The following is a 14,827-nucleotide window of genomic DNA, read 5'->3' on the forward strand; positions in this document are numbered from 1 at the left end:
CAAGAAGAAGAATTTAAAAAAATAGGATCCACGGGAGCGATCCATCACCAAAGGACGAGAAACGGCGGGTGGAAAAAATATTTGAATAAAACGCACTGGCACTTGAGAGAGAAAAACAAGTTTCTAGCAGAGATGGCATTAGGCGATTGCATTGAAACGCAGAAGCAGATTATCATCCGTGTGTCTCGGGAGGAATGAAACAAAAGAACAACATCAAAAGAAATTAAACAACTTTTCCTTTTTTCTTTTCTTTTTCCTCTCTTTTCTTAGATCGAATATGATGAAGAAAAGAACTTGTTACAGCTACTAGCGATGGCGAAATGCGCCCGACTTCATTGACGATTCTTCTTTCTTTTTCCGGAATATGAAATTTCCTTGTTTGAATTCCCCGCGTTCAAATATTAGACACAGAGAAAGAGAAGGAGGGGTGTCGGAGGATTAAATGTTCAGTCCAATGCCTTTGCTCGGGATAATAACAAGAGACGCAGCAAAGCCTCGCAGCACCAGAAAACGTGCAAACAATAGACAGAGAAAGAAAGAGAAGGGTGGGGGGGGACGTCCATATAGATCCCAACACAACACAAGAGGTCCTCCTCCTGCAATCTGTCACTTTTTTTCCTCTTTCCAGAAGGAAAAAGGAGAAATATAAAAAAATCCTGTCATCAGTTTTTTTGTGTGTGTATGTTGAACCCTGGGCGTGGAACTTTCACTTAGGAGACACACACAAAAGAATAAAATAAAAAAAGGTCCAGTTCACAGTCCTCCTCCTGCTGTCTTATTATAAATGATTTCTTTTCTTATTCCCGTTGTTGTTGTTGTTGTTGTTGAGAATAATGAGCTGCTGCTGGACAAAGACGCTTTCTTTTTAAATGCGTCAAATCGTCAATGACTTTTTACTTTGCGCTACGATAAAATAAAATCGAAAATAAAAAGTTGGAACGTGTCGCAGCTAAAAATGAAATTCCTCTTCTCCACTTGTTTATTTTCTTGGTCGAAATAAAAATTCGGTGAATGTCGAAACTGTTTTTTCGCCTCGGAGTTATTACGCGACGGGAATCGGCTGCTGCGGCTGCTGCTGCTGGTGGTGTGTGGAGGAGAGTGGGGGAGGAGGCTGGCCCTACCCAGCAGCAGTTCAACCAATGGGATGTGACGAGTGGAAAGGCACAAAACTGGCGGCCAACCCTTGGAGGAACTTTAGTTCTCCTGTTGACTCGGTCGAGGCTTCATCTCTTTTTCAGCGCTCCGCCACATACAATCTGAAAAGAGTTTCGTTCGTGCGTGTCGTATTCAACACCGCGGTAGTTTTTTAAAAGAAAAACGTGATTCCATTGTGTGTCTAGTGCGTCTAGTGTTGTTTTGGGGTTCTCCATTGTTTCCAGCGACAATTCGAAAAAGGTAAGACAATTCGAAAAACTCGAAATGACAAAAGGCAATTTGGGCCAATTATCGGGAGGAAATGGACGCACTCGAATGTTAGAGAGATGAGCAGCAGACTCTCTTACCTGATTGATGTAGTTGTTTTGGTGTAGTAGTAGTCACCGAGTTGACATCAATTGGCCAACTCCACAAACGTCAATTGGAGCATTTCGAGTGGGTCTTTCATCCAGCAGCCGTGGCCATTCTCCTATAGAAAAGATAAAAATAGAAAATCTCGATCAGAATGGATAACGACACAACAAAAAGCGAAGAGAGAAGAGTTTCTTTTCATCAGATAAGATCCGGAGTGGGTGGGTGGAAGCAGCTAGTAAACGACAATAGGGAACGGAAGTTGCGTTTTGATAGAAGAATATTCTTATACAACACACAGCCAATATTATATACTACATCTCTTTCCTTTTTCTGATCGAAACGACTCAAAATATCCGGATGATGGACTCTATTATATAAGAAAAAGAAGACGAAACATCTAGTCGCGAGTGCTGTAACCCATTCACACTGGACAACCATCGAGCGCTGAGCTACTCTCGTTTTCCTATTGTGTGCGTCACACACCAAACCGACAAACACAATAGAATAAATAGACGAAAAAAATATATATATTTTTTTTATTATTTCGTCTTTCCCGGGGGGTCGTCGTCATCGTCACCAACGTTCACAAAAATCCTATTTTCCTTTATTTTTCCTTTTTTTTTTGATTCGGGTAAAGTTATATTTACGCGGTCACATGTCCCACAACCAGAGAAATAAATGATGGAGTACTTCCACTAGGATAAACTCTTGTTCATCTTCTTCCGGCTCAACAGCAGCAGCAGCAAACGAAAAGAATAAAAATAAAAATGACGGGATGTCCGTTCGATCCATCTCTTCCCATCACACGGTCAAGTGTCCCCCCCCCCTCCTCTCGACTGTGTAACCCCCCCGAAAATTTTTTTATTTGAGATATCGATCTTCTTTTTTTAAAAAAGGAAGAAACTAAAAAGCTTTTTTTAAAAGAGCCACTTGAAAACAAATATTTAATTTCTCAGTTCATTTTCTTGACTTTTTTCCTTGCCACTTTGAAGTTTTGCTGGAAAATTGAATCCACCCCCGTCGGGAGGAGAAAAGAAGAAGAAAATTTGTTATTTTTTATTTCAGGAGAAGGCCTATTATGCACAGACGAGAGTAATCGATACACATATGGGGTTGTGTACTGGGTAGAGAGAATCATTTGGTAGGGCAGGGGGTAGCGGCGGTTTGACTTTGGCCAGGGCGACCAGCAGCAAATGGTTTTTTAATGTGTGTCGCTTTTGTTTTTCCATGTCGTGTAATACAACAAGATCCATTGATCAGTGTCGTCCGTCCTGTTTGTCGGTACGTCGTCGCCAGATGACGTGAGAAAATAAAAATTTTCCCCCCACCCCGTCCCGCGACATGTACATCATAACACGTCGGATCACATTTCCCATCACAATATGATAATCCGTCCACGGGCCAATATCGATAAAAAACTCAACAAAAATTTTAAAAATGAAATTTTTGAAAAACCAAAAATTCTGTGGGGGGGGGGGATCGATCGAGAGAGATGAAACAATCAAAAGTGAACAATTTGGTATTTTTTAAACGTATTCACAGGCGCTGAGGGATAGAGAATCAACTTAAAATATTCATAGAAATTCTTTTTCTTTCATTTTTTTGAACGATTCAACTTTGTGAAAACAAATCACCGAAAAATAGGAGAAAAATCTTTTACGTGTCGACTTATAATCAAGTGGGGAGAAAAGAAGGTCGTCGTCGTGGTGGATCCACCCGGGGGATTATTCGCCAAATGAGAAAATTCTTCTTTTATTTTAAAAATAAAAAAACATAATTTTTTCCTATTTTTCTTTTCTCCTTAAAGGCCAACCAGGGCGGGATCCATGGCGGGTCGTTAGGACAGACACACCGGAAGCTGCTCCTATTTAAGACTTTTTCCTCTCTGTGTGTGTCTCACAAAGCCGCCAGACGAAAAAGAAAACCCCCACGAAAATCTCATCATCGCAAAAATAAAGAAATCCACCGCCCACTGGACGACAAACAACTTTTTTGGTTGTTGGGGTTGTTGCCGGCCCGGTTTGTTTTTTTTCTACTTCGGGGCAGGGCCATCTGACAAACGTGAAAATGAAGTCGCGTGCTGCTCACATTGGCGTCGTCGTCGTCACGTCGGCTTTCATCTTTGTCACATTTTTCATCCGGCCCATCACTCCGACGGGTAAGGATAAGAAAACCCACCAACAAAATTTTTATTCTTTTCTCATTTTCTTTCACGTGCAAAAATTGTCGTATCGATTTCCCCCACCACCAGACGTGTGCGCAGGGACGGCCCTGGGCATGGAATCGGGACGGATCCCAGACTCTGACATTAGCGCCTCGTCGTCCTACGCCCGCAGCGTCGGTCCCGAACACGCCAGGTACTTGCCAACAAACTGGACAAAAAGTTTTGAATATTTTTTTAAAAATTTTAATTTAAAATATAAAAGGGTCCGGGTGGAGAAAGGGGGAGGAGCCTGGTGTCCCCGTCCGGCCATCCAGCACAATGTCCGCGAGTGGCTGGAAGTTGCCCTTCCATCCGGTCACGGCCCCTTCCTGGTGACGGCCAGCGAGACTCAGGGGCGATTCGGAAACGGCCAGGGCCAGGAATTCGCCGAAGCGTTCGTCATTGAATATTGGCGCCACCATCTGGGCCGTTGGGTCATTTACAAAAACGCAAATTCCCACCAGGTATACCTGTCCGTCCGTCCGTCCGTCTGTCACTTTATTTTCACGTCATAGAAAAGAAATTAATAAATGAAAAACTCCATGACATGGATGATGAATTAGATTTTGCCGGGCAACAGCAACCCTTGGCTGGCCGTTGTCCAGCAGCTGGATCACCCGTTTGTGGCCGAGAGGATCCGTTTCCTGCCCTACAGTCACCACCCGCGCACCACCTGCATGCGGGTAGAGATCTACGGCTGCCCCTGGACAGGTAAAGAACAAACTCCTGGGCCGCCAGGGCCGGCCCCCCGTTGCCACTGAGACGAAAAGGAGAGAAAAAATTGTGTCCATTAACTTTGATGAATTTTTTGCTGGTCCATCACAGGCGGATTGATGGGCTACACGTCACCAAGATGGCCGGCCGGCCAACATCTGGTCGTCGACTGGGCAGAGAATCTCGACGACATTTCCTACGATGGAGATGAGACGAGCAATCTCGGACTGGGCCAGCTGGCCGACGGAGTCGTCACCGACAACCGGACATCCATCAACGGGACATTTTTCGGTCAGTCCATTTTTCTATTTTTCTCTTTTGTCTTTTTTGAAAATGGGGAAAAATCGTTGAAAAGTGGGCGTGTGTTGAATGGGCGGATCCATTTAAATAACATTAAGAGTTTAATGAATAATCATGCTGACATTTTGGGTCTGTCTGCGTGTGTCTAGGCTCCAGCTGGGTGGGCTGGATGAATAATGGATCGTCATCTTTATCCTCCACTGGCAAAGTCCAACTCGTTTTCGAATTCCATACGGCCCGCCAGTTTACCGGCCTGACGCTCCATTTGGCCCGGCCACCCGCCAGCGACTCCTCCGCACCACCAACGGCCAATAATAACAAAACGATCAAATCAAGAGGAGGATTGGCCGGCTGTCTGGTCCATTTCGCCGTCCACCGGGCCAATTATCTGGGCAAAGTTGTCCGCGCTCCAATCATCCCCAACACCCAACAACAACAACAACAACAACAAGCGGCCATTTACGACGTCGCGGTCGATTTAAAAGGCCGGGTGGGCCGCTACTTGAAATTGGAACTGGAATTCGACGGCCAGTGGCTCCTGATGAGCGAAGTGAGTTTCCAGTCGATTCCGCACGACGGCAACGTCACCGCCCATTCGCCGGAAGCGGAAGAAGAAGAAGAGGAGGAAGAAGAAGAAGAAGATGCGATGGATGCCAATCCATCGGAAGAGGAAGGACCGGAAATTCCCATCATCGACGACAGCGACGGCGGATCGCACGACGACGACGACGACATTTTCGAGGAAATTTCCACCGTGGCCGAGGATCAGAGGACGGCCTACATCGGATTGGTGGGCGGAGTCTTGTCCATCGTCGTTTTATTGCTGGGCACCGGCCTGGTCGTCTACCTGAAGCGGCGCAAAAATCGACACGGCAAACAAGTGGCGGCCATTTTGCATCCGGGCGGAAGCAGTTGCGGCGTTAACGGCGGATTGAGTGGCGACGGACTTAACAAGTTGTCGTTGACACCACGCCAGTCGTCCAGCAGCGGCGAATCCAGCAGCAAGCAGCGGATGACGCTGTTGAGTCTCAAACAGTTGGGCCACCACCATAAAGCCAATTCGAATTTGGCGCCATCGGCTCGCGACGGATTCTACGGTCCAGTCATGTCGTCGATGGCGACGGGCGAGTCCGACAGCGACACGTCCTCTTTTTATCACGAACCTTATCAACAACAACAACAACAGCAGATGTTGACTGGCCAAGTCAAGTACAGCAGCCACAATCACGGGCGGGGTGGTGGCGGCGGATTCCAGCGGAGTTATTGCTCCTCGTCGTCTGCGGCCGATCCGGAATACGGATGTCTCATCCAGAAGGAGCCCTTGCTCCTGACACCAAAGGGTCTCCACTCCAAAGGTTTGTTTCACCATTCGGCCGCTGCCACCTTGTCGGCAACCACCAACAACACCAACAACAACCATTCCTTCAATCCGCTGTTGTCGGCGGTGGCCACAATGCCGCCGGCCATGCCGTTACCTCGCCCGCCCTTGTCGTCGTCGGCCGTCAAGCCGCTCCTGATGACTCAGGAGACGTCCAGCACCAACACCATGAGCAGCACGACCACCACATTCACGGCCCTCCCGTCTGAAAACTATTACGCAACCACCGATCTCATTCTCGTAAGTTTTAATTTTTCATTTTTTAATTCATTTAAATTTAATTTTAAAAATAAAATAAAATAAAATAAAATAAAAAAGGGCGATCGGGGGGTGTTGAAGCCGCTGTTTGAGGACACCTGCAGCGAGTCATCCGAGCAACAACAACAACAGCAGCAGCAGAGCAACAACAACAACAACGGGAGTGGCGTGGCCTTTTTCACGGCGCCACCACCGCCGCCGCCGCAACAGCCGCACCCGGCGCCACCGTTCCCGTCGCCCGTCTCGCCCTACGTCATCCCCGCAGAGTCGCCCGTCGACGACGACCTCTGCCCGCCCGATTTGGGCCGCCATCAAATCGGATTACTCGAGAAACTGGGCGAGAGTTCAACGGCAGCCCACGGCAACGCCTTCGGTCCGGCCGTCGTCTCATCCACTTTATCGTCGGCGGCCGTCGTGACTCACACGGCCCTTCATTTCGCCGAACTGGTCGATACCGGCAGCTTTGCCGGACGCAAGTGCGTCTTCCTCCGGCTCATCCGGCGCAGCAACAACAACAACGTCGATGCCGCCGAATTGATTGGCCAAGTCAAGAGATTGGCGGTGCTGCGGGACCCGTCCATCGCCAAAGTCGTGGCCATGGCCACCAATTTGTCGGCCGGCAGTGACGACAAAGTCGCCATGTTGGGACTCATGACCGAGTACCTCGAGGGCGGACCCCTGCCCATTTACCTGCGACAGTATCGCCTCGGGGCGGCCGACAACTTTGATCCAGGAGTCAAAACAATCAGGTTCGTTTTATTTTTTGAAAAATTTCATTTGGCGGGAAATTTAAAATTTTTTTGAAAATTAAAAAAAAATTAAAGTTTGGGCGGCCTCGTCTACATGGCGACGCAAATCGCTTCCGGCATGAAATACCTCGAGTCGCTGGGCTTTGTCCATCGCGATCTCTCCGCACGGTAAGTTCAATTCCGCCCATCTCTCAGTTCTCATCATATCCTGTGGTCCGAAATTGAATTGGAAATTTCTCTTGTATTAAGTAATTGCCTGGTGGGCAAGGGATTCACCGTGAAAATCTCGGACGTGGCCGTCTACCGGACGCTCTTTGCTCGCGACTATTACTACATCGACGGACGCGGATCGCTGCCCGTTCGCTGGATGGCACCCGAAACTTTACTTTGGGTAAGTCCCATCCTCCCCACTACCCATTTATAATTGCCAGTTGATGTGTGTCCCCAACCCCCCACCCCTGGTTATTCAGTTGCGATCTGCAACTTTTGACTGGGCAGCAGCATCCGATCTCGTTTCGACGTTTAATTAACGGAATATCTGCGAAACACAGGAGGAATGGAGCAGTCACAGCGACGTGTGGAGTTTTGGCATAACTTTGTGGGAACTGACTGGGCTGTGCCAGCAGAGACCGTGGCAATCGATGGGCGAGACTCTGCTGCTGGCCAGCGTCATCCAACGGTACCAGGCCACCACTGCCACCACTGCCGTTTCCTCTTCTTCTTCATCCACTTCCTCTTCATCGTCGCCGGAAACGTCGCTAAACTCGTCCACCGCTTCCTCATCCATCGACAATTGCCCCTTACCGGCCACGTTACCTCGGCCGGCTCACTGCCCCGTCGAACTCTACCGATTGATGGGCCAATGTTGGACGCAAGAGCCGGCCAGCCGGCCCACATTTCACGACATTCACGCCTTCCTCCAGCGGAATAACAAACACCATCAACTCTAGACTACCCACCTTCCTTTTTAATTATAAAATTAATCTCAATTCAATTCAAGTCATTGTGTCAAATTTCTAATTAAACGAGAAAAAATGTTGAAAAATCTGTGTGTAAAAATGAGCTCAAAATTTTAGCGAAACCCCTCCCACCACCACCACCTCCTAGTTCATTAAAATATACTCGTCCTCTTCCAATACGTATGTACATATACAACCATCTTCCCCCCCCCTCAATTTGCATATCAGAATTGTCGTTTTTGTTTGACAGGAAAAAAATGTGTGCGAGTGCCAAAATGATTTGTCGACAAGAAGAGAAAAGAAAAAGCTGGTCGTTTAATTGTGTGTGTGTGTCCCGTTCAAAAACTCTTTCATCTCTTTTCTCTCATCTCGATTCCATTATTATTATTATTATTATTATCGAAAAATATAACATACGTAATGATATCAAGTTATACCGTTTCACTTTCAATTCTTGTACCCTGAGGCCTGAGGGGGGTTAAAGAACATAAACCACCGGCCATTTTTACATTTCGTGAGAGCGGGCAGTTTTGTTTAACGGCCGACACGGGACACGACAAAAAACAAACTTGTCACTTGACTATAGGGAAATTATCTGCAAGTGTCAATCTACTACACAACCAACAACTTTTATTTTTTATTATTTGGCTGGGCGATCGTAAATCATTTGGCCGAGTCGTGACTGGAATAAAAAATAAAATTCCCGAGAAGTGAGAGAGAGAGGGAAATTTGTTGGGCAAACAAATTTCTCTGATTCTTTTTTGTTATCCAAATAATAATAAACGGGTGTCGGCCGGAGGCGAATGTCGTGTGTTACACATGTAAAGAAAAAAGAGATATAGGTCGTCGTTGTGTAAAACTTTCTTCTTCTTCTTTTCGTTTTGATTTACACAACACCTGGACATTCCACAACCAACCGCCCGCGCAATTTATTTCTGGCCGTGCACCACCGAGAAATATGTGTCGCCGGACATATTCATATCTCTAAACTGGCAAACGGACAACAAAGTTGTTGTGTACAGCTGTTGGGGAATTGCATGTTTTTCGCGCTGCTGGGAAATATTATTATTATTCCAATAAAAATGGGACAAACAACATTTTTTTGAGGGAGTTGTTGGAAATGTTGTTGTTATGGCCAGCACCGATCCGGCGGCGGTGGTAAAGAATTCGATGCGGAGGAGAATAAAAGAGCCGGAACGTTTAGCTTTTTGATTTGGTCGGTGATGGGTCTCCATCATCTATCTGCTGCCCAGTCTCGATTGGCTTTTTCTTGTTGTTGTTGTTGTTGGCATTCATTTCCCAATGTGGAAATGAAGGCCAGTCTAGCAGCAGCAGCAGCTGGTGATGCACACACACAGTCCAGTGCACTTTTCATCTTAATGCCGGTTTTTATTGACGGAGTTGCCGGGCAACAATTCGGGAGAGAAAAGAGAAGGAGGAGGGGGGAAAACTAAGCGGTTGGGATGGGAAGGGCGGCAGATGGTGTCGTCCCAAATTTTCCCATCGGGTCGCACTTTTGACGCTGTTGTCGTTGTTGTTGTTGGGCTTCTAAAACGTCGCTTCCAGCTCATACGCAACTCACCCGCAATATTTGGATTTTGATTAATTTATTAATCAAAACCCATCAGCGGCAAAAACATAAGGTGATGTGGCTCACGCAAATTGAATTTGGAACCTTCAAAATCCCGTTGAACGGGGAATAAAAAATGGGCGCCAAATTTGAATGACATCATCTTCTCTGCAAAGGGGTTCCAAGAGTTAACTAATCCCCTTTTTATACAGGACTTATACATACTATATATTCCGAATGTACACGGGAGCCAATGTAATCATACAAGGGGCTTATGGTTCTCTCAGACTAGAGATTCAATATATATAACATGCCCATGTTATGGAGATGGGCCAGCCACTTTATTCACACACACCCCCCTCTCTCTAAATAGATAAAAGATGGATATAATATATATAACGGGGAGTAAAGGAGGGGGGGGGATATTACGGTCCCAGTGCGATTTAGACACAACACACAGGCGTCGTCAGGAAACTGTTGTTGATCCTTGGCTACTACCCGGGTGAAACTGTTGAGAGGGGGGTGAACAACGTCACAACACAAAAACTTAACTTGGCCGTTCAAAACTGGTGCGAATCGAATGTGTCGTTGAACAGAGTTGAGCACGTGTGTAAGAGTAGGAAGGGGAGGGGGTTATTCTTTTTCATTGGCAAACACTTGACAATAATTTCCGTGAAAAAAGAGTCGCCGCCCTCCTCCTCCTCCTATTTTTGTGTGAGTGAAATTGGAGAGGGGATGACGTTGTATTCATTAAACACTGGGGCCAAGATATGGACGTCGAGTTACGCCGCCTTTTGTCGCGTTAGAAAAGAAATCTTTTTTTTCAACTGATTGTGTCATTCGAAACCTCCAAAAGTTGAAAAAGAAAGAAGCGACTAAATGGGGAAAGGATGGCCCCGCCCTTACTATAGACTCATCCCTCACATGTCTCTCATTAAAAAACACAAACGCGAGAGAGAGAGACAGACTCGCGGGGTGGACTCATTAAGAGTGACACTCGGGGTCCAATTGCTGGGCATTCGTCAATTGTTTTTGGCTAGCTACACCCCGGAAAAATAAAATAATATTCAAATAAATTCAAAAATTCAAAAAAGAACTAGAGGGGGGGCTACTGGAGAATAAAAACCCACCCAGGAAGGGAGGGGGTTGTACAAACATGCGGTGGTACCCACGAACTAGAAGAAGAATTTTCCCTTTTTCGACCCTTTAACCTCCTTGTCTTTTTCACCCAGGGGTCGCAATTTATTAACGGCAAAGTGATGCTCTCCGTGTTCTTTAACACAGTGACAGTTTGTTTTTTCTTCTGTGTGTGAGGGGTAGGGGTGAAAACAGTTTGAGTAACAAAGTGGGTAAGAAAAAATAATAAAACCCCAGTGTGTGGATTTTTCTTTTTCGGTTTTTGGCTCTTGACTGTTGGGAATTATTTTTAAAAATGAACTAATAAGCGCTGAAAAATCTCGATAAATCATTTCTGGCCGGTTGGTATTTCCCGAGCCAAAAACAAACACGCACGCACACACACACACACACGGCCGGGGCATGATATAACTTATCCGTAACAAACTGTCCCCCTACACACCGCAAACACACGTAAGCAATTTCGGGTCGATAATGAAGTCTTTTTTTTCTTTCTTTTTAAAATAAATAAATAAATAAAAATCTAAAAAATTCCTGCGGTCATAATAGAGAAGAAGAAGGATTTCAGATGTTATTGAATTAAGGAGGGCGGGACCGCCGTTGATTAGCGTCGGGACTGGCACACTGGAAGCAAGGAGAGAGAGAGAGAAAATTCAATAAAAGACACTCGAACGTAACAGACAGACAGACATCGCCAAGACTTATACGGTCGTGGTGTGTGTGGAGATAATGAGATTTCGCGTCAAGAGTATCAGAACACGCAACGCCGGGCACAGCACAGCCCGGCCGGGAATGAATTAAAAAAACGAGATCTAATCATCTCGTTTCACTCTGCTCTGCTAAGAAAGAAAAGTGATATCAACATTCTTGTACCATTTACAATTTGATTATTCCAACAACAAGTCGAAATCAATCAAGTGGGCCACCCTCAACATCCATCCATCCCCCCCTACCCATTTAGTGGGAAAACAATACCAGACACCTCACAGTTTAGTTTTGAATATCTTTGGGCCTACAGCCATACGAAAGGTATAAGCGGGGGGTCCATCCATATTTATTTATTTCGACTTGTTTTTTTTCCAGGGGGGTAACAAATTTTATATTTGTGATTATAAATTATCCTTTTTCTTCTAATATCAAACGGAATAATTTAACCTTTAGGGGAGAGGGGGGGAGGAATTTATGTGTTTTCACTCGAAGAAATATACAAAATAACATTTGGCTAATGGTTTGGGAAAACTATTTTCATTATTACATCAAAATGTTTCAAGTCGAAATTGAACAAAATAAAAAGGGAATTTCGCCCACCCTTCACATCCATCCATCCATCGCCCCTTTTTTTTCTCGTGTGTAAGATTTTTTTCATATATAATGGCGGCATCAACAAACTTTTTCTGACAGCCAACAAATTGGAATTTTTTTTTTTTATTTTTCGTTTCCCTCCAGAAAATCCAGTTAGTCCAGTAAAGAAGAAGAAAAGTCCCAGGTAAGAGCCTGGAATGTCTCAAGTGTCTCGACGACGGACCCTTTTTTATAAATTTTCTTGTCTAGTCAAATATTGTAATGGGCCAGCGCGAGAGAGTGGAGATGATATTCCGCGATATTTTACGAGTGAATCTGATAAGGAAAAAGTTGAAGACAATCAAGAACACAAGACCCCCGTTTATCACGTGGCAATTTTAACGAGCATCTTCCTCTTGTTCTCTCTCCTTTCTGGCGTGTGTGTGTGTGATGACATTCGTTTCAACAACATCACTTGAATCATTCTGTCGACTGAGTCGCCTCCATCTTTATAACGATCCCAGTTATTATAAATCTCTTTCCTTTTTTACCTTTCCACTCGAGTGTCGACCATTTTCTTTCTTCTTACGTATTTCCCTCCGTCTAATAACGCGAGCAATCCCCGTTAGTTATGCTCGATCGATACACTTCAACTGTTGTATACGTCAAAAAGAATTCGTTCGGCTGGAAGGAGACGAAAACAGCTGCGCGCGGTAGCAAGTGGGGGGAATGAATTACCATCAAATTGCGTATGTCTTTAGGTATTTAATCAACAGCACGAAGAAGAGACTAGAGAGACTAGGGGGACGCCCCTTTGTCGGCTGTACTCATCTTCGTTTTTCATCCAACAGAGAGAAGAGAGAGAAAAGATCATTTATATTTATAACAGGCGTCCCGATGAGTGATGATGGGAAATGTGAACGGAACAACACCACCACCAACCTGATGCTCTTCCCAATGACACCCTCCCCCCTACCATATCCATCCAACAGTAGCTCATCAGTATTCCCCCCTACAACTCCGTGCGGATGGCACTCGGGCTGGATATTAATAAAAAGATGTGGAAGAATGATCACGTCTTCACGTTTTTTACTCGAAATAAACATGGCAGAAAGACAAAAATAAAAATAAAACATTTTTCTTGTTTCCCCGGCTGGATCAAAGTTATTTTTTTCGCCGGGAATCAATCAAAGCCTCTCTCTCTCAAACTCTCTTGTATATATAGAGATATCACACACAAGTGAATTGAACGTTGTTTCGCGGCTTTCCATTTTCGGGATTCCAGTCACGAATTCACCGATTCGTGCAGCGCCACGAATCGGGTCAGAGATTATTAGCCTGCACAGCCAGTGCTAGTCTGCTCTCTAGCCATTATTTAAGGCCCTTGGGCCAAATGTCCGGGTTATTATAACGGTGACGCAGCAGCGGGTCAGTCCGTGAAAAATGGGAGTCAAAAGAAAAAAAAAGACAATGAAAGACGAATCAATCAAAAAGGTCCACTTTGATTCACGCCCTCGGTTTAGATTTTTATTTTTGGGAAAGTCTTGATCACTTTCCTTCAATCCCGTTTTGCCGATACGTAGAATTTGGGGCCAGCGAGATAATATCCATCGATCGAGTCGTCGCGCAAGTCAATTAACCCACAACAGGAAAAAAAGGATTATTCCCTAATCATAATATAATACAGCAACGGCTCGCACAAGAATCTATACGAGGAGTATAGAAGTCTACTATAGATAGAGTTGATTCGATTAGACCCAGTGGGTGGTGTAGGCGGGGGCAGGGGATCCTCGGGCAATTAGACCATGAATCCTTGTTGCATGCTACGGGATAATTGGCCTCAGCAGCCAAAAACCCAATTTCCTTTTTTCTTTCTTTCTTTCTCTCTCTCGTGAGCCCCAAAAGTAAACCGCCGACAACCCAAAAGCTTTTTTTTTTCTTTTAAAAGTTATATAGCTATTATTATTATTATTGTTAAGTAGACTCAGTGTAGATGAGTCTAGGAAGCAGCAGCAGCAGTTATAAACAAATGAAACGCTAACGAGCTTTTATCCCCTACCAACTCCTGTACTGAAATTGCGTGAACCAATCAAACAAAAGAGATGAAAAACAAAAGTGGAGAGATCATTGCCACCTCATTATGAATATCATTCACCCGTTTAATTACGGCTCACCAAATCTCGTCAGAACTCGTTAAGAGTTGCCGAAATTGAATTCAAACCGACACATGACGACCTCTCATATATATTGAAAAATCGATTTCAGAATTCAGAATGATTGGATTTCGTTCCTGGGAGTTTTGTTTATCCATCCGATTGATGGGCTGTTGTTGTTGTTGTTGCATTTTCATTTCGTGGATTTAAAAAAAGAAGAAAAAAATAAGATTCTTTTCAATTTAGCCTTTAACAATTGAATTGGATCCGTTTCAAATAGATATACTACGTATATATTCTTTGGGCCCTTTTGTGTAGTAGTTCCTCTTAGGATATTATATCCGAGAGGGCGGGCGGAGGCTGGATGGATTCAGCAATATTAGAAGCTCTCCGGCTTTTTGGGCCCCCCCTCTGAATATAAACGTATATATCTACTGCGTACTGCACCCATAAAGACTTATTGCACACGTGCCGGGGTATCAAACGGATTAGAACCTTCTCTCCCCCCTCCAGCGGCACATACACCCCACAACAACAACAACAACAACAACTAAAAGTAAGAGAAAGAGAAAAGTAACATTTCGAATCTGGCGCTCTCACGAGACGACTCAAAGTG

At 45.0% G+C, this 14,827-nt stretch overlaps 2 protein-coding genes across 2 annotated transcripts in view; one reads left to right on the forward strand and one right to left on the reverse strand.

The window, feature by feature from the left end:
• LOC124350559 (dynamin-1-like protein) overlaps window positions 1-14,827 on the reverse strand; it is a 28,228-nt gene that overhangs the window by 10,613 nt on the left and 2,788 nt on the right. Inside the window, exon 2 of the mRNA XM_046801324.1 lies at window positions 1,503-1,624. The gene's annotated coding sequence lies outside the window, so the exon portion shown is untranslated. The remainder of the gene's footprint in view (window positions 1-1,502; window positions 1,625-14,827) is intronic.
• Window positions 1,007-8,500, forward strand: LOC124350539 (epithelial discoidin domain-containing receptor 1-like). The gene is made up of 11 exons (XM_046801293.1): window positions 1,007-1,395; window positions 3,317-3,667; window positions 3,761-3,866; window positions 3,936-4,176; window positions 4,276-4,423; window positions 4,538-4,717; window positions 4,876-6,344; window positions 6,423-7,111; window positions 7,187-7,279; window positions 7,361-7,502; window positions 7,663-8,500. The coding sequence occupies exons 2-11, from the start codon at window positions 3,577-3,579 to the stop codon at window positions 8,059-8,061; spliced, it is 3,558 nt and encodes a 1,185-aa protein (XP_046657249.1). The 5' UTR covers window positions 1,007-1,395; window positions 3,317-3,576; the 3' UTR covers window positions 8,062-8,500.

Source organism: Daphnia pulicaria, chromosome 7 (genome assembly GCF_021234035.1).
Source record: "Daphnia pulicaria isolate SC F1-1A chromosome 7, SC_F0-13Bv2, whole genome shotgun sequence".
NCBI classification, from domain to species: Eukaryota; Metazoa; Arthropoda; class Branchiopoda; order Diplostraca; family Daphniidae; genus Daphnia; species Daphnia pulicaria.